Genomic DNA, 20,315 nt, shown 5'->3' on the forward strand with positions numbered 1-20,315 from the left:
GCACCTATGTTGATTGCAGCATGGCCTGTAATAGCTAAAGTTTGGAAACAGCCCAAGTTGCCCATCAACTTGAAACTGGATAAAGATGTGTTTTTTTTATAAAATGGAGTACTACTCAGCCATAAAGAATGAGAAACTAGAGACATTTATAGCTAAATGGATGCATATTGAGGCCATACTCTTAAGTGAAATAAGTAGGACACACATGTGTAAATACCGAATAGTTTCTCTCGTGTGAGAAATTGAAAGTGTAAATAAGGATTAAAATGAATAATTGATAATGTGAAATAAGAAAAGGTCCAAGGGTTTTGGGGATGGTGGGAGGGGAAGGGGAAAGGGAAGAAGGGAAAGGAAAAATTATGAGAAAGAAAAAAATGAAATCAAACTCTGTGTAAATAGGGAAGGGTGGAGGGGGTGAAGGGTGCACAGGTAATGGGAGAAAAAATAAGAACTAAGATACATCATGTTCTGGTGCAAACACCCAATGATAAATGTAAATGTATTTTATACCTAAAATGTACCAATAAATATATATATAAATTTAAAAATTCAGGTGTATGTATACTCGCTATAAATGAAGAATTGGATATTGAAATTGAAAAGTTATGTAGGAGCACAGAGGACCTAGAAAAGTAAAAAGAATAAAAAAGTGTTGGAAGACATTTACTACCTAATTTTAAGAGTTCCTCTAAAGCTACAGTAATCAAGGCAGTGTTGGTACAAGGAAAGACATAAAAATCATTGGAATAAAACAGAGAATCTAGAAATAGAACCACACATATATGCCACATCTTACTGGCTACCACCTGTCAAAGGCAAGAGCAAAATGCTTTTCTGCCTCTATATTTACAGGAGAAAGTCTGGGGATGGAGTGTCTTTCTGGGGGACATTTTTGTGTTGCTGGGGGTTGAATCCAGGGTGCTGAGCATGGTATGCAAGGGCTCTATCACTAGGCTATGCCCTCAGCCTTTCAATTTTTTTTTTTCCTTTGGTACCAGGGATCAAACTCAGGTCCTTGCACTTGCAAGGCAGGCGGTGGAATCACTGAGCTAAATCCCCGGCCCTTAAATTTTGTTTTGAGACAAGAGTCTCACTAAGTTGCCCAGACTGGCCTCTAATGTTGCATTCTCCTGCCCCAGCCTCCCAGGTAGCTGGGATTATAGGCATGTGCCATTGTATTTAGCTGCTTTATTTTCTGAAAAATGAGACTGCTGGATATGACTGAAAATCATGGATCCAGATACAGGGAGATGTTCTCTCTTTTGCTATTATATCAATAGTCTTTTGTTCAGGTTCTCAGTCATTCGGAACCAAACAATGATAGACTATCATTTTAGGTCCACATCTTTAGGTTTTAACAATAGGTATTAAAAACACTTAGAAATGGGCTGGGGATTTAGCTCAGTGGTTCCACTGCCTGCCTCACAAGCACAAGGTCCCGAATTCAATCCCCAGTACCAAAAAAAAAAAACCTTAGAAATGACCCTCAAAATGAGCATATTTCAAAATATATGTTTAATCAAATACTACAAATACAAGTCTAGAAACATACTATGTTATACAGATTTTTTTTTTTTGGTTCATAAATTCAAAAACTAATTTTAGATGTCAGTGGAATGAAACGAAGTACTACACGTAGTTCAAATATCTTCTAATTTCCTACTTTTGTCTGTGTGGAAGGAAAGGAGAGTATTTCTCTCTGTGGCTTGAACAGGTCAGATCTTTCCTGGGAACGACTGAGATGAGAACAAACATAGTTCTATCAGTCCCCCTAGTGCCTTCCTCTCCAGCTCAGCAAATGACAAGACCACTTCAAATCCCGGCCAGTTTCCTATTCAAATATTGTTTAATTTCTGGAAATAGTAGCTTTTTATGGTGGGAGCTTATGAAGACATCTTTCAGCTACCTCAGGCAGTGCCTTACATAGAGCAGACTTTTTTTTGGTACTGAGGAAGGAACTCAGGACCTTGTGCTTGCAAGCCAGGCGCGGCACCGACTCCAGCCCTAGAGTAGACTTATTAATTCAATAAATTACATTAAATTAAATTACAATTAGAGTGAATCACAATTATATTCAAATTTAAACTACGCAGCAAATAACAGAGGAAAACCATCTTCCAAAAAAAATAAAGGTGAGTTGGGCATGGTGGCATATGCCTGCAATCCTAACACTCTGGGAGGCTGAGGCAGGAAGACCACAAGTTTCGCCCAGCCTGGGTAATTTAACAAGACAATGTCTCAAAATAATAAGTTTTTTTTTTTTTTTTTTTGGTACTGGGATCGAACTCGGGTCCTTGCGGTTGCAAGGCAGGCGGCAGAACCACTGAGCTAAATCCCCAGCCCAATAATAAGAATTATAATGATAATAGGCTAGGATTATAGCTCAACGTGAAGGCCCTGCATTTAATTCCCAGTACCACAAAAGGTGGGAGCAAGGAGGAGAAGAGAACAGCACCTTCCGGTTTCAAGAAGAGAAGGGGATTCTCCTGCTACCCCCTGCTGCTCTCATTCTGTGGCGCCCGTGCAGGGCAGGTTCTGCTTTCGCAGACACGGGCCTTAGTGAGAAAGGGGGAAGGTCCCGCCTTTCCTCTGAGCCTGGCTTTCAACAGACTGAACGGGAGAGAGGAAAATCCACCCCAGACAAGCTTCATTTGAGCGGGTGTTGGAAGGGAATCATCAGAACGTTACCCAAGTCAGGGACGCGCCGTCCGGGGTTAGAAAGCCCCTCTGAGCAGCTCACCTTGCGCCCCCCACGCAAACCCTCCCCACACTCACCTCTGCTGTGTAGATGTAGATGGTGTTGAAGTTCGCAGCCACCAGGGCTCTCAGCGTGAAGAGGAAGCCGATGAGGCCGGCGCTGGAGGGCAGGGAGCAGAGGGAAATGTTAAGCGGCCTAACCGAGGGATCCCAAAGCCATTCCCGGAAGTGTGCTGTTGCGGCCCCTAGAGGTGCGAGGCCTTGAACAACAGAGAGCTTGCAGCTGGCTCTGCGGCTGCCAATGATTGTTTTCAGGACCCCACCCCATGGGCACCAAAACCCATAGGGGGAGAGTCCCTTCTATAAAATGGTGCTGTATTTGCATAGCATCTTTAGATGACATACGGTACCTAATCCAAAGAAATGCTATGTGAATGGTTGTTACACTGATGTTATTTAGGGAGTAACAAGAAAGGGAAAAGTCTGTTGTACCTGCTCAATACTGATGCAAAAACCCTTTCTTTTTTGGATACTGGGGAATGAACCCAGGGCCTTCACTACTGCGCTACATCCTAGGCCTTTTTAATGTTTTATTTTGAGACAAGTTCTTCTTAAATTGCCTAGGCTGGGCTCAAACTTTCGGTCCTGCTGCCTCAGCCTCCCAAGGTGCTGGGATTACAGGTGTGCACCGCCACACCCACCTTGCAAATTGCTTTTTAAAAAAATATCTTTGATCTTCAGTTGATTGAATCTGTGGGTGACCACTCTAGGATTACAAATTATAAGTGAAATGATTTCCACATCACAGATAGGTATCTAAACTATCTTGGCATTCATCCAGATAATTTGGTAATTAGGATTGTTCTCCAGTTCTCTAGGGAGCTTTGCATAGAGTTCCTAAATATTTTGGTGGGTAAAGTGAGTACTCCAACATGGGGCCCATAGCCCATGGTAGCTGAAGTGGGCAGGGCCCATGGGAAGAGGAAGTGGACCTGCAGGTACCAGGCACGAGCCTTCCGGTCAAACAAGCAGCCCATTCTCTACTCACCCAGAGGACTCAACACCTGGGGTCTGGAGAAACTATTTGAAAACCACTGCATGAAATGTTCTCAAACAACCAAGGGAAAAAAATAAATACCTGGATGTACAGATATTGAGGAGAAGGAAAAATAAAGCCGTGCATCCCATGGTGACAGAAAGGCTCAGCCGTCTTCCAAGGAAATTGATGCCCAGGATGTTTAAAGGGTTCACTAGAAGGCAAACAGCAAGGGCGATTTCTGCAGTCTCAGAACACAACAGCCTTTACCAACTCTGGCATGGACTCATCCTCGTCACTTCAGAAAGCAGCAGCCTCATCCAGACTTCTCTGATATTCCTTCCACAACTCAGCTACATTATCACTAAACTCACAGCTCCTTCCATCTGTTCTCCCCACATGGGTCCAGGAATGCCAAGCCCTGGTTCATAAGGACATTTTACATGCAGGGAGCTCACTGCATCATGGAGTCTATGGTAAATGGCTGGGTTTCTAGGCCTACACATTAAATACTTTGTACTGTTTCTCACTGAATTCCAGATGCCATTGATTTTTTAAGTACCATCATTTTGTGTCAGGTAAAACAGAAATAATGCTGCCAATTGAAATCCAAATGGTGTGTTCCTATGTCCCAGCACTGAGAGGCTGAGGCAGGAGAATAGCAAAGTTTGAGTCCAGCCTGGGAAACTTACCAAGATTAGGAAGGAAGGAAGGAAGGAAGGAAGAGAGGGAAGGAAGGAAGAAGGAAGGGAGGGATGGAGGGGAGAAAAGAAGAGGGGAGGGAAGGAAGGGACAGAAATCTAACAAGATATTCACGTTTCAGAGAGGTTAAAGAGTGTGTGTGTGTAGCTTAGAACTGATGTAATACAGTGATCCAAAGCTTTGGTCCTTCAGGGCCCTCTTCCCCACACTAACCCAAACTCAAGACATACTGGAAGAATTTAGGGCCTTGTGCAGTTCCACTAGGCAGAAGCCATGTCCCAGGCTCACCCCTGTCTCCTGAGACTCGAGATGCACACAAGCCACCACCCCCCAAAAAAATCCAGAGAGGTCCCTGACACACACAGATACGTACGAGCAATCTCCCCAATGGTGCTGATGATCATGGTCCGGTAGTCAGAGGGGGCAAACAGGTGGCAGTAGCAGGGGCTCTGGCTCCCTTCTGAGTCCTCGCTGGGCACCGCTGCCTGTGACTCTGACTTTGCCCCACACACCAGGTCCCGCTCCAGCAGCTCGGCGCTCGCCAGGATGACCCCGTAATAGGCAAAAGAGATTCCCAGCCTAGACGTGAGAGAATATCACAGCAAAGCTTGCACTAGCCCTGAAGAATGAAAGAGAAACAAGCAGCAGAGGAAAGAAGGAGAGGGCATTTCAAGCAGAAGGCACAGGACAGAAAAGGCAGAGGGCCCAGAAAGCTGGGCTTCCGGTACCATCCAGTGTGTCAGTGCCTTTGGGAAAACACATGCATACATTGCTGTCGGGTTCACTTAGCAGCGGGATTGCTGGTCCCTTAGACACGCGTGCAGGTAACCCAGTGTACCGCGCCCACTGTGTATCCAGTTTCAGCTCCTTTACATCCCTCCCAGCACTAGGTACAGCCAGTCCTTTTCACTGTAGCCATCGTGGTGGGCTGCTATCTTACTGGTTTTAATCTGCATTTCCCTGGTGACTTTAGGTTGAGCATGTTTTAATATTTTTATCTTTTTTTTTTTTTTTTTGGTACTGGGGATGGAACTCAGGACCTTGCAAGGCAGGTGCGATGCCACTGAGCTAAATTCCTGGTCCTTGACATTTTAATCTAATGTACATTTTTGGTGATATGCCTATTCAAGTCTGTTGCCTAGTTTCCCACTGGGTTATCTAGCTTTATCTTGTTGAAAAATTACACATATCATATATATTATATATAAATAAAAATACATATATAATATGCTGTTATGGCTTGTCTCTAAATGTTCCCCCCAAAGCCTCATGGGCTCATAGATGGGGCTTTTGGGGAGTGGTTAGATCATGAGTGTTTGATACTAGATTAAGGGTGTGTGATACTGGATTAGTCCACTGGTTAGTTTAGCAGAGTTCTGGATGTGGAAATGGAAGCCCCACGCTGGGTATGAGTGGCACTATCCAATAGGCTTGTAGCCTGGATGGGATAAAAAGGAAAGGAAGGCTGCTGCTTCATGCATACCCTGCCATAGACTGTTTCTCCTCTGTGATGGCTCTCTGCCATGCTACCCTGCCTTGAAGCCAGCTGACTATGGATAAAACATCTACAAACCATGAGCTAAAATAAACCTTTCCTTCTTTAATTTATGAGTGTCAGGTATTTTGTCCCAGTAATAAGAAAAGTAACTAAGATATATGCATATTTCCAAATAATATATCTCCAAATTTCTCCTCCCACTTGGCAGCTTACCTTTTAGGTTTCTCATGATACAGAGTTGCTAATCTGATATAGTAAAGTCATCAACCTTGTCCCTTATTCTGAGCATTCTTTTAGTCCTGCTTAGGAAGTCCTTGTTTACTCAAGCTCAAGACTGTAGAGTCAGGAAGCAGAGAGGACTGCAAGAGGCTGCCCACTGAGTTTGTCATTGGGGACCTCAAAGGATTGGTTTTTGCCATGGGGTGAAGGAAAAAAACCAAGCTGCAAAAGGGCAGGAGTAGTACACACATAGGCTCACAAGAAACAATGAGGCATTGGTTGTAGAGAATCTGGTTTTCTTTCTTAAAACTTTACTTATTTCTATTGCTGCTGGGATGGTGTTAGTAGAAAGATAAGATGTTGCTGGAGGGAATGTTTGGAATCTGTCTTGCATTTTCCCCCAGTAGTATTGAGGGTGGATCTACAAGAGCCCCTGGCCCCTTACCCACAGGGAAAAAGCTCCAAGACCCCCCCACACAAGGGATGCCTGAAACCGCAGAGTACCAAACCCTACATCAGTGACGGTGAACCTTTTAGAGCCTTCAATGATACAAACAGCCCACTCTGGCATGTGTACCATAGGTTCGCCACCATTGCCCTACATATATGGGAGGGTTTTTCCTATACATGCCAATGATGAAGTTTAATATATAAATTAGGCACAGCAGGAGATTAACAGCTAATGGTAAGAGAGAAAATTAAAACAACACACTATAATACAAGTTATGTAATGTCTTTCTAATGAGTCGAGACAAATATTAATATTTCAGACCATGGTGGACTACGGGTAACAGAAATCATAGGAAGCAAAGCCACAAATAAAGGGACACTAATATACTTAAGTAAGTGCCCTCTAAAACCTGCATATAGTGGTGCCTCAGTTTACAAACTTGCTTTGTTTTACAATTTGGGGAAGATGACTGTTTGTGTTTGTGTGGAGAAGATGGTCATGATTGTGCTCGTTACCCAATGCAGTTTGCAAACAGAAGCAAAATTTTGCTGACTACTTTTGTTTGTGAACCAAACTGTTTGCAAACAGAAGCATTCATGAACTGAGGTATTACTGTATTTAAAGCTGTTTTTGAAATAATTGTATTCTCACCATATAACCCAGATCTGTAGCGTAGTCCGTAAATATTTAGCATCCAGTAGGTCTGCAAATCTTCCCCTTTTTTCCTGGGGTAAAAAAAGTGGAGGAGACAATACATTTAGCAGGTTAAAGATAGGCAAATATTTTTGCAATATTTTAGATCATAGTAAACAACAATAATCCAGGTGTGGTGGCACATGCCTGTCATCTTAGCACCCTGGGAAGCCGAGGCAGGAGGATAGCAAGTTTGAGCACAGCCTGAGCAACTCAGCAGGATGCTCTTTGAAAAAATAAGCAGCTCAGTGCAAAGGTCCTGGGTTCGGTCCTGTGTCATCAAAGGAAAAAGAAAGCTAGGGATGGTACCATATATCTATAATCCCAGCACTTGGGTGGCCAAGGCAGGAGAATCCCTACAAATTCAAGGGCAGCCAGAACTACATATCCAGACACTGTCTCCAAAACCTAAAAAGCAAGCAAGCAAGCAAACAAAACAAGAACACGTAAGGTAATATGACAGAAGGAGATAATCACTCCGTTTCCATGACACACCTGGCCAAACACCGCGCATAGCTTTGCTCCACACATTCCTCTCCGCCACTTAGTCTTTGGCGTTTTAGGGTCATTGGCCAAGGCAGAACTCACTGGACTTAAGATTTGACCATTTCCACTCCTTCCACTATTGCTGCACAGGGGTGAGGCGGGAGAGAGGAGCTATAAAAAGGGAGACTTGTAAAACAGATGAGAAATTCATTTAAGTTAATAATAAAAGGAAAAATTTTATGTTAAAAGAAGACTCTATGGCCTATATGAAAATAATGAATTTGAAGAGGAGATAGAGTACCAACTTCTCTATCTCTAAAGGAGAAGCTAGGAACACTTCTGGGTCTATGTCGGCGCCTGCTCAGTACAGATAGATAGATAGACAGACAGACAGACAGACAGACAGACAAGGATGGGTAACCTAAGATTGTGTGGTGGTGGAAAGCTCACAACGCTCTGGAAGATTCTCACTTGAAAGCCAACTACCCTTCTCATAAAAATACCTGGGGTCACAGGCTGCCCAGAGAGACTAGGAGTGACCCGAGCTGTCCAGGATGTCATTGTCACAATAAAGCCCAAGGCAACTTCGAGATCTCTTGCAGCAGTGGCTTCTGAACTCAGCTCCTGGAGCTCATTAATTAATCCCTCCCCACACCCCCAGGAAGGTGGCTCAGGCAGCCCCCTGTTACCTCCACCATGACGCTGCCCAGAGCCTCCAGTCCATGCATCTGGGCTGCTTTGAGCCCATTCTTTCACACGCAATGCTCAGCTCACTAACCAGACCATGAGAAACATCTGTGCAAAGATGAGCCACACAGCACAGAAAATAAAGAGTGAGCCAGACAGAAAATGGAAATTTGGCCAGCTGCGGTGGTGCATGTCTATAATCCCTGCACTCTGGAGACTGAGGCAGGAGGATCTCCACCAAGTTTGAGGCCAGCCTGGACTACATAGTGAGACCATCTCAAAAAACAAACAAAGAAGGAAATTTGTAAAAATCCATTTATGAAAGTTTTTTTAAATACGCAATAGCTTTTTTAAAAAAATGAAATAACTAGGAATCAAACTAATCAAGGAAGTGAAAGAACTCTACAGTGAAAATTATAGAACACTGAAGAAATTGTAGATGTTAGAAAATGGAAAGAACTAAAAAAAAGTAACTCCCCCCAAATCACCCCCTTGTTCATAGGTCAGAAGAGCTAATGTTGTGAAAATGGTCAGTTACCAAAAGTGATCTACAGATTCAATGCACTCTCTAGTAAAATATCAACATTATTCATCGAATTGGAAAAAAAATCCAGAATTTCGTATGGAATCAGAAAAGACCTAGAACAGATAAAACAATCATAACACCCCCCTCAAAAAAAAAAATACTGGAGAGATCACAAACCACACTTCATACTATACAATAAAGCCCGAGTGACAGAAACAACATGGAACAGGCACAAAGACAGAAATGCAGACCAATGGAATAGAACTGAAGATACCAAAACACACCCTGAATACCTAAACCCATCTGACTCTTTTGAGACAGGGTCTCGCTTTGTAGTTCAGATCTTGAACTCACTGTGTAGCCCAAGCTGGCCTTACAGAGATCCTCCTGCCTCAGCCTCTTGAGTGCTGGGATTATAGGCCTGTGTCACCATGCCCAACTTGCTAGCTATGCTTCTGATAGAGGGCTAATATCTAGAATCTATAAAGAACTCCAAAAAAAATTAACCCCTTATAGGGGTACCACTTCTGCCTATACTCAAAGCCTGGGTGTCTGAGGGCATCAGAGGACACAACTCTGCACTCAGGGACATGCATGTAACAGGCCACAGTTATTTCAGAATGACTTAACATGCATAACCACGCATGCACGGTATGGCCAAGGTCGTGCAGCAGGTATTTTGTCTCTCCGAGTCCTGGTAAGCAGGTAAGACACTATAACTTCTGTGAACTAAACAACACTGTAACCTTTTAGTAGCTGTGTTTGCTATGTAGCTGTTCTGCTGTTCTGCTGAAGGAATAAAGACACACAGCTGGGGCGCTCTGGAGCTGCAGCTCCAGCCCTGCTCTGATTCTGCTCTGATGCTGCCCCATGCTGCTGATTGTCTCCGTGTGTGTTGTTCTTATGGGGAACTAACTCACTCGAAAAGGACTACATGAATTAAACGGACCCTTCTCCAGGTGCCTCCTGGGGAGGCCTTGCCTATCCCTTCTCAATTGGCATACTTTGGCAGCAGCCCTCACACCCCCCAAAACAAAGAATTCAATAAAAAATGGGCAAATGAACTGAATAGATACTTCTCAAAAGAAGTTGTTCAGCTGGCTGAAAAGTATATGGAAAAATGCTCAGAAAAATGTAAATCAAAACTAAAGATGTCCTCTCACCCCCAACAGAATGGCCCTCATCAAGAATATATAAATGCTGGGTGTGATGCCATACACCTGTAATCCCAGCACTCAGGAGGCTGAAGCAGGAGGATCACCACGAGTTCTAAGCCAGCCTGGACTACATAGCAAAACTTTGTCTCAAAGGGAAAAAAAAAAAATACCTGAAACAGTGAATTCTGGCAAGAACGCAGGATGAAAAGGAACCTTTCTATACTGCTACTGTTGGTGGAAATGCAAATTAGCATGGCCACTGTAGAAATCAATGTGAAGATTATTCAAAAACCTAAACATAGAAACATCACTGGATCCAGCTTTACCGCTCTGAGGCACCTTCCCAGAAGATTAATGGTGGCGTGTTATTGTTATTCCCCGCATGCCAATGTTTATAGCAGCACAATTCACCATAGCCAAGTTGTGGAAACAACCCAGAAGCCCGGCAAGAGAGGAACAGACAAGGAAAAGGTGGGCTACATACACAGCACACTATTACTCTGCCAGGAGGAAGGGACCATGCCATTGGCAGAAAAATGGATGGAACAAGAAACCACCCATGAAGTTTGCCAGCCTCAGAAAATTAAATACTGTGTGTTTTCACTTATATGAAAAAACAAATGAAAATGAAATAAAATAAACGATAAAAGGAAACCAGAAGGGAGACTTTTGAAGAGGAGGAAGGAAATCAGGAGAGGGGAGGAAAGGGAGAGGTGGTGACAGGAGTGAAAGTGACCAAGACCTGACCAACACAAGCCCGCCTTCCCTTTTGTAACACGAACCGACGTTAATAAAAAGTAAAAGGGTAGAAATAGGACATATGAGAAGTACGAGAGGACTGATGGAAGTCGTTGGGAATGCTGAGAGCAAGCCCGGCACAGCAGCACCAGCTCTAATCCCAGCTGCCTGGGCTTCACGCCCTAGAACTACGGGGAGAAAAGTGCTCCTGAGAAACATGAAAAGGGACACATAGGCAGGCAGGATACACGAGATTATTAAAAAAAAGGATTTTCCATTAGCCTCCAGTGTTCACAAAATCCCAAACTGTCACAGAACATCTGGCAGGGAGGGAGAGGGAATCTCTAAAGTAATTCCAGAATTGTTCTAGAAAAGTTGACCTGAGAAAATAGCTTGCAAAGCCCTGAGATTAATCAGGGGGACTGACCCTGCCATACATAGAAGTATAATAGAAAACACTATTACTAAAGCAGTGTCCTACTGGAAAATAGACCTATCCTTTTCCGACAATTTGAAATTTTGTCTTTATCACATAATAAATTCCCATGTCTATTTGAGTATACACATCTATGCTTAGAACAGATTATTCAAAGAAGATTCAAATATATAAAGAATGGATTATTCAATAGACATATTGTACATCACTGGGAGGCTGAAGCAGGAGGATCACAAATTCAAGCCCAACCTGGGCAACTGAACAATTCTGTAAGACCTTGTTTCAAATTGTTAAAAGGCTGGGGATGTAGCTCAGTGCAAAGACCCTGGGTTCAATTGCCAGTGTGCCCCGACCCTTCGAAAAAGAAAGAAATCAGCATAATGGATTAGCCATTTGGAAATGACAAAGCTAGTTTTGTACCTTGTTTTTTATACCTCAAAAACTCAGATTGAACTAACACTTTTTTTTTCAGTACCAGGGATCAAACTCAGGACCTTGCGCTTTTGAGGCAGGCACAACACCACTGAGCTAAATCCCCAGCCCACCAACATTTAAGTATTAAGAAAAAAACAAATTAACACAATAGAAAGGAGGGAAATCAGTAGCAATTAAAACTGAGTTTAGAAATCAAAAATAAAAACATGCTAGCAAAAATATTAATAAATGGAAACATGCTAGCTTAAAGGAAGGAATACTTTAGGGAAACTTTAAAACAAAGTAAAACTACAACACTAGACAAAAATAACTTGGAAGGTGATATTTTACAAGGTCATATTTAAGGTCCTTATATCATCCAAAGGCAAATAGAGGTGCCAAATAGCATTAGATTATATAAATCTGCATTTTCAGCACTTTGGACCACCTCTGTAATAAAAGAAATACAATGCATAAAATCCAAGCCAATAAAAAGAAATATAAGGGAAGAAAGCAAAGTTAATCAGTCTAACAGAACATAGGAAAAGAGAAAAGATATAGGAAAGATGACAGAAGTCTGATTATACCACTAAGCACAATAGATATAAACAGATCAAACTCCTTTTTAAAAGACATAGACCATTAGACTGAGCCAAAAAAAAAAAAATAGAAAAATCAATTACAGATCTATAAGAAATATACTGAAAGCAAATCAGTAAAGAAAGGCTGAAAATAGTCTGGCTGGAAAAATGCACAAGCAAAATATAAACCCAAACTACATTCAATATATTAATAAGAGAAAGTAGAATTTAAGGCCCCTAACTATCTAAGGATAAGTACTCCAAGTAATAAAAATTCATGAATGAAACAAGGAAATCACACTAACACAAGATAGCCTCAAAATATGCAGAGTAAACTGACAAGCCTTTAGGGCAAAATCAAGTCATCCACTTACTGAAAAGCTATTAGCTTAAAAGGCAAAATTTAATACAAGTATCAAATATTTATAAGGAACAATTAAATTCAAGGAGACCTTTTCTTTTTCTTTTTTTTTTTTGAGACTGGGTTTCACTCTAATTGAGGCTGGCCTTGAACTCATGGCAATCCTCCTGTCTCAGCCTCTCACCTCAGCCTCCCAAGTGCTAGGATTACAGGTATGAGCCACCATGCCTGGCATTATTTTTCTTTTGCAGAGATTAAACCCAAGGCTTCACACATGCCAGGCAAGCACTATGGCACTAAACCACACCTCTGGTCCTAATATGTCTACTTTTTTGGCGGGGGGGGGGGGGGTACCGGGGATCGAACTGGGGACTTTGCTAATATGTCTACTTTTTTATTTTTGAAATATTTGTTCACTTCATTCGTTTTTCCCTTTTTTATTAGTATATGTTTGTGACACATAATAAATTCATGCATTGCAAGAAACTGGTACCAAGCTGATCCCCTTTACTTCCCTTTCCCCTCCCTCTTTAAGGCCTCCTGGGACATCACCAAAAGTCATTATTTTGAGGACAGGAGAGTCTCAGATTCCAAGTGATTGACTGATAACATCCTCTGTAGCTCAGCGGCAGAACACTTGCCTAGGTTGAGGGCCCTGCTTCCACCCTGTGTCACACACCCAGAGGGACAGAACACCTGACATGTGCTGTGGCATGGATGAGCCTCGAGAACCTTTTGCTAAGTGAAATAAACCAGACACAAATGACAACTGCTATATCCACTTACATGAGGCACTTGGAAAATGCAATTTCATACAAACAAAAAACAGAGTGGGTAAAAAACCCACTGGGTAAGGGAGATGGGAAATTGTTTAATGGGCACAGAATTTCAATTCTTTCAATCCCATGAAAAGAGCTCTGGTGATTGATAGTAGAAATGGTTGCATAATAATCAGGATGCACTTAACATCACCAAACTGTGACTTCAAAATGTGGAAGACAGGGCTGGGGATTTAGTTCAGTGGTGCTGCCACCTGCCTCGCAAGTGCAAGGTCCAGAGTTCAATGCCTGGTACCAAAAAAAAAAAGGTGGAAGACAGTAAGTTTTATGTATATTTTGGCACAACAAAAAATGTTCTATTTTTTTTTAAAAAGGTGGGGGGGCCCGGGGATATAGCTCAGTGGTGCCGCCGCCAGCCTGGCAGGTGCAAGGGCCTGAGTTCGATCCTCAGTACCAAAACAAAAGCAAAAGCAAGGGCCGGGGCTGTAGCTCAGTGGCACTGTGCCTGCCTAGCAAGCATGAGTCCTGAGTTCAATTTCGAGTACTGATAAAATAAAAATAAAAACTAAAAACAGGCCCTGGGATTTAGCTCAGTGGTTCTGCTGCCTGCCTCGGTACCAAAAAAATAAACTAAAATTTAAAAAAATTTTTAAAATAAAAAAATAAAATAAAAACACTCTTCTTGCTCAACACCCAACCTCTAGGTACCTTACAACCACCCTGGTCGGTCCTGGTTGTTAGACCTAAATAGACAGTAGCAGGTTTCATCAAACATTCCAGGAAGCTGATTTGTAACAAACTAGAGACAGGAAAAATCCAAGTAATAAGGGTTATACCCTCGATATCAAAATAAGACAAGGCCAGTTTAAGAAAACAGGGCTACTATCCCATCTCCAGGGCTTTCATGGGTTAGCTCCACAAGGCAAGTGTTACTTTATTGAGGAGGACAGTGTCATTAGGTAACTTCTGGGGTTACAGCAGCAGCACACTGTGGAATTAGCTAAGCACCAATCTGCCCTTTTCAGCCACCCCTGCCTCAGAGAGCCGCCTGCCCGCCCACCCAGAGTGGCCTCCCCGCTGGGCTTCCACAGGAACGGATGGCCCTGCCATCCAAACTCACCAGCATGGGCTCCACCAGCTGCCCCTCCGGCAGGGCAGAGCGGTTCATCTTGGCAATGTGCTGCAGGGTGGTCAGGGCGGCCTGAGTGTTCCCGGTGGAGACATTGAACCGAGCAGACTCGGGAATAAACTGGGCACATGTGACAAAGAACATCACCTGTGAGCCAGCCCAGGGGCAGCACTGCCCTTTCTCCATCCATCACAGTCTGACCTCCCCAAGGTGGGAAATGAAGCAGAGAGTCTTAAAGGTGTATGGGACAGCGAAATTCTGTTGAATTCAAAGCTGCTTCAGAAATCTGTCCTAGGGAAGGAGATTTCTGGGAGATGAGACATGGCACTAAAACCAAAGGATGAAATGTAAATGCTTCAATTTAGGTGTAAGGAAATACACCAACTACAGGTCAGGTTCTAGGCTTGGAAACGACTCCCATAGAAAGGTCCTAAGGTTGTAGTTGATGTTAAGTCCCAGAGCATGCACCTGTGGGATACGTCTCACCAAGAAAGCAGTGATGTCCTCTACTGCTGCACAAGTGCATGGTCAGGAGAAGAAACAGGCTCCAACATCAGGGGCCTGTGTGTGCCCCTGAGCAACAGTGCCCTGCTGAGAAGTCACTGACCAACCAGGCTTGTCCAGAAGCAGAGGGACAGATGCCAGGCCAGCTGTCATGGGAAAGACTTGAAGGTGACAACTGCACTCAAATAAGAGGGAGCAATTGGGAGTGCACCTGTTCAGCAATATTTAAAAGGATGCCATGGTGAGAAGGTAGAGCTCTGGTTTTCCAAAGAACAGTAGTAGGACCAGTGGTAAAAGTTTAAAGTCTTTTGTCACAACAAGAGCTGTGCTAACAATTTGAGCTGCCTGGAGATAGAAATCTCCAAGGCAGACACATGCTTGAAGCTGGGCGTGTTCTTCCTGAGACCTGCTACCTCAGATGCCTGGGTTGGGGTTAGTACTAGGTACCCACTAAGAACCCTAGTGAGTGCTGAAATGCTTCCATTCTGCAGGGCAGGTGACATAAAGGAAACAGAGCCCAGTTCTGCTGAGCTGCGATCTTGTCTCTGAACAAGGAGCAGACCCCTGCTAGAAACCAGGGAGATGGTGACCCCGCAGTTGGGCAGCGCCTAAGACAGTGGGACGGAGTAACAAGCCGGCAGGCCTGTGGTCGCCCAAGCACGTGGAGCTTCCAAAGGGTGCACGCTAACAGGCAGAGGGAAGTCAGCACCCACGGGGCCAAACTTCCAGGATCAAAGATGAAGGCAGCGAACTCTCCGAGGAAGGAGAGACAGACGTGGGAAAGATACTGGTGGGAGCATGGGCAAGCAGGGCAGCTGCAGGAGAGCCCAGAGGGAGCCGTACTTCCCCACCTTGAAGGCCAGGATGAGGACGATGCCTGGGATGGAGGCGATGCGGATGAGCCAGCGCCACCCGATGGTGGGGATGACCACGGAGGCCAGGCCGATGATGAGCAGCGAGCCAGAGAGCCAGAAAACCTGGGGAGAGCCGAGACTCAGGCACCTTGCCACGGTGCCCCACGTTTCCCCTCTCTGGAGCCCAGCAGGCGCATTGTGCAAGGGTGAGATGGGACTTGGAGGAGCAACCAGTCAGGTTCTGTCCCTACTCGGCCTCCACCAACTTGGAGGAAGTGAGTGTCGCTTCGAATTCTCTGTGGCTTCCGATTTCTGTAAACCGGACACTTAGCCAGAGCATCAGTAACATCACTGAAGTTTGAAGACTCCAGTACCACAGGAATGCCACACCATGACTTCTCTTTAAGCAGACGACCACTGACCCTCACACAAAGACCCAGAGGAGATTGGGAACATACTCTTGTCCTACTTCTCTGGCATCTTGTTCCTCCTCTTGGGAGGAACCAGGATTACCAATTCCTTCTGTGTCCTTCTAAAGCTCTTCAGGACATGAACAAGCTAATAGGATATATTTTCGTCCCCCAGCCTCCCACAGGCAGCACTGTAGTACACATAATAATCCATACTTTGCTTTTTGTACATGTAAATACATCTTAGAGATTTGGGGGTTTTCTTTGTTGTTGTTGCTGTTTTTTGAGATAGTCTCACTCTGTAATTCAGGCTGGCTTTGAACTCAGGGCAATCCTCCTGCCTCAGCCTCCCGAGTACCCGGATTGCAGGTGTACACCACCACACCTGGCTATCTTGGAGACAATTTTATATCAGCAAGTCACATGGAGCCCACTACAGCCAGGTTCCATTGATCAGGAACTAAAACACCTGTCACCATGAGCCTGACCGTTCTTCCCCTCGTGAAGATGGAGAGAAGGGTACATGCTAGAAGATTCTTTGACCCAGGTGCACACCTGCAATCCCAGCTACTTGACGCAGGAGATTGCAAGTTCTTGGGCAATTTAGTAAGACCCTGTTTCAAATTTAAAAAATAAAAAGGACTAGGAGTATAGCAAACTGGTAGAGCGCTTGCAAGACCCTGGGTTCAATCCCAGTACCATGCCAACATAATACTGATTATGATAACTCTTCAGGGAACCAATTAAGGAGTGACTATTTCATCAAAGATTCTATTGTCAAAAAATATTTCAGAAAGTGATAAAGGCTGTAAAGAAATAACATGATGGAGAGTGACTTGGGGATAGGGTTAATTTTTGTGAACACACAATAAGGCCATCGGGGCAGTCCTAGTAAAAGGAGAGGTGGAACTGGGTAGGGTTTCAGTAGTAAAATGACAAAATGTTTAATTTGGCACACACTTTTGAGGCAAAAAGTGTCACAAGGCTCGTTGATGGACAATCGGATCATGGTGATGAGTTACCAGGACCTGGCAATCAGCGACTGAGTGGAGGGATGGGAGGGGAAGAGAGGGATCCATGAGTGCTCTGAGTCTGTGGATCAACACCCATGGATTCCACATCCATGGTTTTAACCACCCACATGTCAAAAATATTCAGGAAAAAAATTGTGTCTGAGCTGAACACATTCAGGCTTTTTTTGTCATTATTCCCTAAACAACGCAGTAGAATAACTATTTACATAGCATTTATTAGGAATTATAAATCTCCCAGAGACGTGTTAATGCGGATAAGAGGATGTGTGCAGGTCATGTGCAAATACAACACCATCTTACAGAAGGGACTTCAGCATTCTCTCTCTCGTGTCATCTGGGTCACGGACTCAATCCCCACAGATGCCAAGGGACACCCATGAACAGAGAGCTAAAACCCTGGGGTGGGTTAATGACCCAAGGAGACCTGGAACCAAGACTACCAAGGAGGGGACAAGCCAGGGAGCCTGCCAGGCATGGGGCAGATGGAGGGTGAGCTCCGTGTGTGGGCTGAGCAGACTGCACTCCTCACATGGCCACGGAGGGAGTCAGGGTTGTGCTCCAAATGTCACTGCTTGCTGACACGTCCTGGCCTCAGGAAACCTTGCCATTGAACCCCCAGCCCCAAGCAGTTTCAATGCTTTTCAGTTGGTGCCAAATAATAGGCAGAACTCTAGCCAAAGCCAGAAGAAAGTCCAAGTGCCTCATACCTTACCAGCTGCAGAAGACGGGGTAGAATTCCAGTTTTACCTTACCTGAGACAGAGGGAGCATGTAGCCTCGATATTTTGTGGGCAGAAATTCAGTCTTTATAATTAGCCTAAACAGGAAAGGGGAACAAATAATTTTGTTTCTATAAAGCCAGATGCCTTTTCTTTAAACAATCATAATTTTTCTGGTCACAAGCATAAAGAATTAAAAATGTAATTGTTACAGCAAATATGCACTTAAGAGACCAATAAGTAAACTTAACAACTGCATCTCTTATTCTATATCTTCTACCACTTAGGAGATAGCAGCTGCATCTCTTTTGCCAAAGAGGAGCAATGGCCAACTTTTGCCAGCCCAATCCGTTTTTTAAAAAAACATACCTGGGGAAAAAAGGGGGGGGGGGGGCTGGGGATTTAGCTCAGTCATTTCACCGCCTGCTGCGCAAGCGCAAGGACCCGAGTTCAATCCCAGGTACCAAAAAAAAAAACAACCCATACCTGGAAAATTAAAGTACAATACACCCTAGAGAAAGTAAATAATTTTTCCAATTCCAGTCAAAATATAGATTTCTAATTAAGCTCATATTAATTTTGTGAATAGAAGAATGGAATTGTTTCCCATCCATTTTCTAATTGCTCTTCTCTATTGCTACAATGAGCCAGTTCTTAACATCCTTTTTGGGATGTTTAAAAATTCTACTCTCTTAGGGCCCCAAAGCTCAGAGCACTACTTAATTTATGCCCTCCAGGAGAACAATTCTTTTGCCAACACATTAAGGCAATAATTAGATGTGCCGATTTCTCCTGATATAGTTTAAATGTAACTTGCTCCAGGATTTGGGGAGAGCATGGTGGTAGCCGGAGGAGCCCTAATTTCCTGGAGGCTCCCCCAAACCAGAATATTTAGTGAAACCACTGTCACACCTATATGCAAGAAGTCCAAGCCTACTTAACCATGGGCACAAAACAGGCAAGGGGCACTAGGTCCATTTCAGTCTGTCTTTAGGCTGTTTTGCAAATTCTCCCTGTAAAGTCTTAAGTTACAGGGTGATGCCACTTTAAATAGCAATTCCTGATGGCCAAACTACACTCTAAATATTAACTTTGTATTTTTTCTAACAAAATTGTGCTGGTCTAAAAAATAATAACTAGCCTTTGTAAGTAGAAGGGGGGAAAAGTAACACATATGCAATCTAACACTCTGTAAGCTTTACCATCAAGCAGTGTATCAATGGCAAATGGCTCCTGATAGATTATGAAGCCATCACTTTACAAAAAGGCTTGGGCCGGGGATTTAGCTCAGTGATTTCGACCCCTGCTGCTCAAGCCCAAGGACCAGAGTTCGATCCCCGGTACCAAAAAAAAAAAAGGCTCAAAAATAATCAGCTCAAGTGAAGCCTGTTTATCACTATCTGTTGATCCATGATTCTGATTATCACTGTATATGTAAACACCTGTGGGCCAATACATTTTTGTCCCTGGGATTCTCTGGCGCAGGCTTTACCCTTGTGCATGGCCAGACACGCCACAGCCCACCATGGTCCGCAGAAAGACAAACCAGATGTATGTGGGTGAGAACGAGGTCAGCAAGGAGAAGTAGGCGCCCCACAGGAAGGACAGGAGCAAAATCTGAAGCAACAAAAGAGAACTTGTTCAGGGCACCTGCCCTCATTAGGGCAGGGAAGAGAATCCACCTTCTCCAGGTGATTTTTCCTTTCTGTCCAGATGTTTACTTCTCAAACCAGACGCTCTCTGGTCTCAGTCATCAGCACAGTCCAGCCAACCTGTTGTCTGAAAGGCGGTACCCCCAAGGGCAGGCTCTTCTCCAGGGTGCTCGTGAGTCTGCTGTAACAGGTGGCAGGGACTGGATTTGTGCATCAGAAAGCAAAAGCCCCTTTCCCCACGCTGGAGTGATTAGAAGGAGAAAACAAAGTATTTGGTTTATCTCTAATTATAAGAATAATACAAGTTCATAGTAAAGAATAAGAAAGAATAAAAAATTGAAATCTTTGATTCTGCAACCCAGAAAAAATACTTTTCAATTTTTTTTTTTTTTGCATTACCAGGGACCAAACTCATTACCTTTTGCTTGTGAGGCAGGTGTGGCACCACTGAGCTAAATCCCTAGCCCCAGAAAAAATACTCTTAAAACATTTTTAATCCTATTTTCCTTGTAAAGGAAAGCAAATTTTTCATGGTTATAAAATACTCCAGAAG

The 20,315-nt window shown here is 43.7% G+C and overlaps 1 protein-coding gene across 15 annotated transcripts in view; it reads right to left on the reverse strand.

The window, feature by feature from the left end:
- The window catches only part of Svopl (SVOP like), a 57,874-nt gene that overhangs the window by 29,097 nt on the left and 8,462 nt on the right, over positions 1-20,315 (reverse strand). For 10 of the 15 annotated variants that reach the window (XM_021263658.2, XM_021263657.2, XM_021263654.2 and 7 more), the window contains 9 exons: positions 19,603-19,727; positions 18,145-18,208; positions 15,946-16,071; positions 14,582-14,710; positions 7,792-7,953; positions 7,255-7,328; positions 4,809-5,014; positions 3,836-3,947; positions 2,776-2,857 (listed from right to left, as the gene is read on the reverse strand). In XM_021263658.2, the coding sequence (XP_021119317.1) occupies positions 2,776-2,857; positions 3,836-3,947; positions 4,809-5,014; positions 7,255-7,328; positions 7,792-7,953; positions 14,582-14,710; positions 15,946-16,071; positions 18,145-18,208; positions 19,603-19,727 (1,080 nt within the window). The remainder of the gene's footprint in view (positions 1-2,775; positions 2,858-3,835; positions 3,948-4,808; positions 5,015-7,254; positions 7,329-7,791; positions 7,954-14,581; positions 14,711-15,945; positions 16,072-18,144; positions 18,209-19,602; positions 19,728-20,315) is intronic. The other 5 variants (XM_087205909.1, XM_021263660.2, XM_087205908.1 and 2 more) reach the window with 3 other exon arrangements.

Source organism: Heterocephalus glaber, unplaced genomic scaffold, assembly GCF_053883595.1.
Source record: "Heterocephalus glaber isolate CG9 unplaced genomic scaffold, H.glaber_assembly_v1.0 deba00000621, whole genome shotgun sequence".
NCBI classification, from domain to species: domain Eukaryota; kingdom Metazoa; phylum Chordata; class Mammalia; order Rodentia; family Bathyergidae; genus Heterocephalus; species Heterocephalus glaber.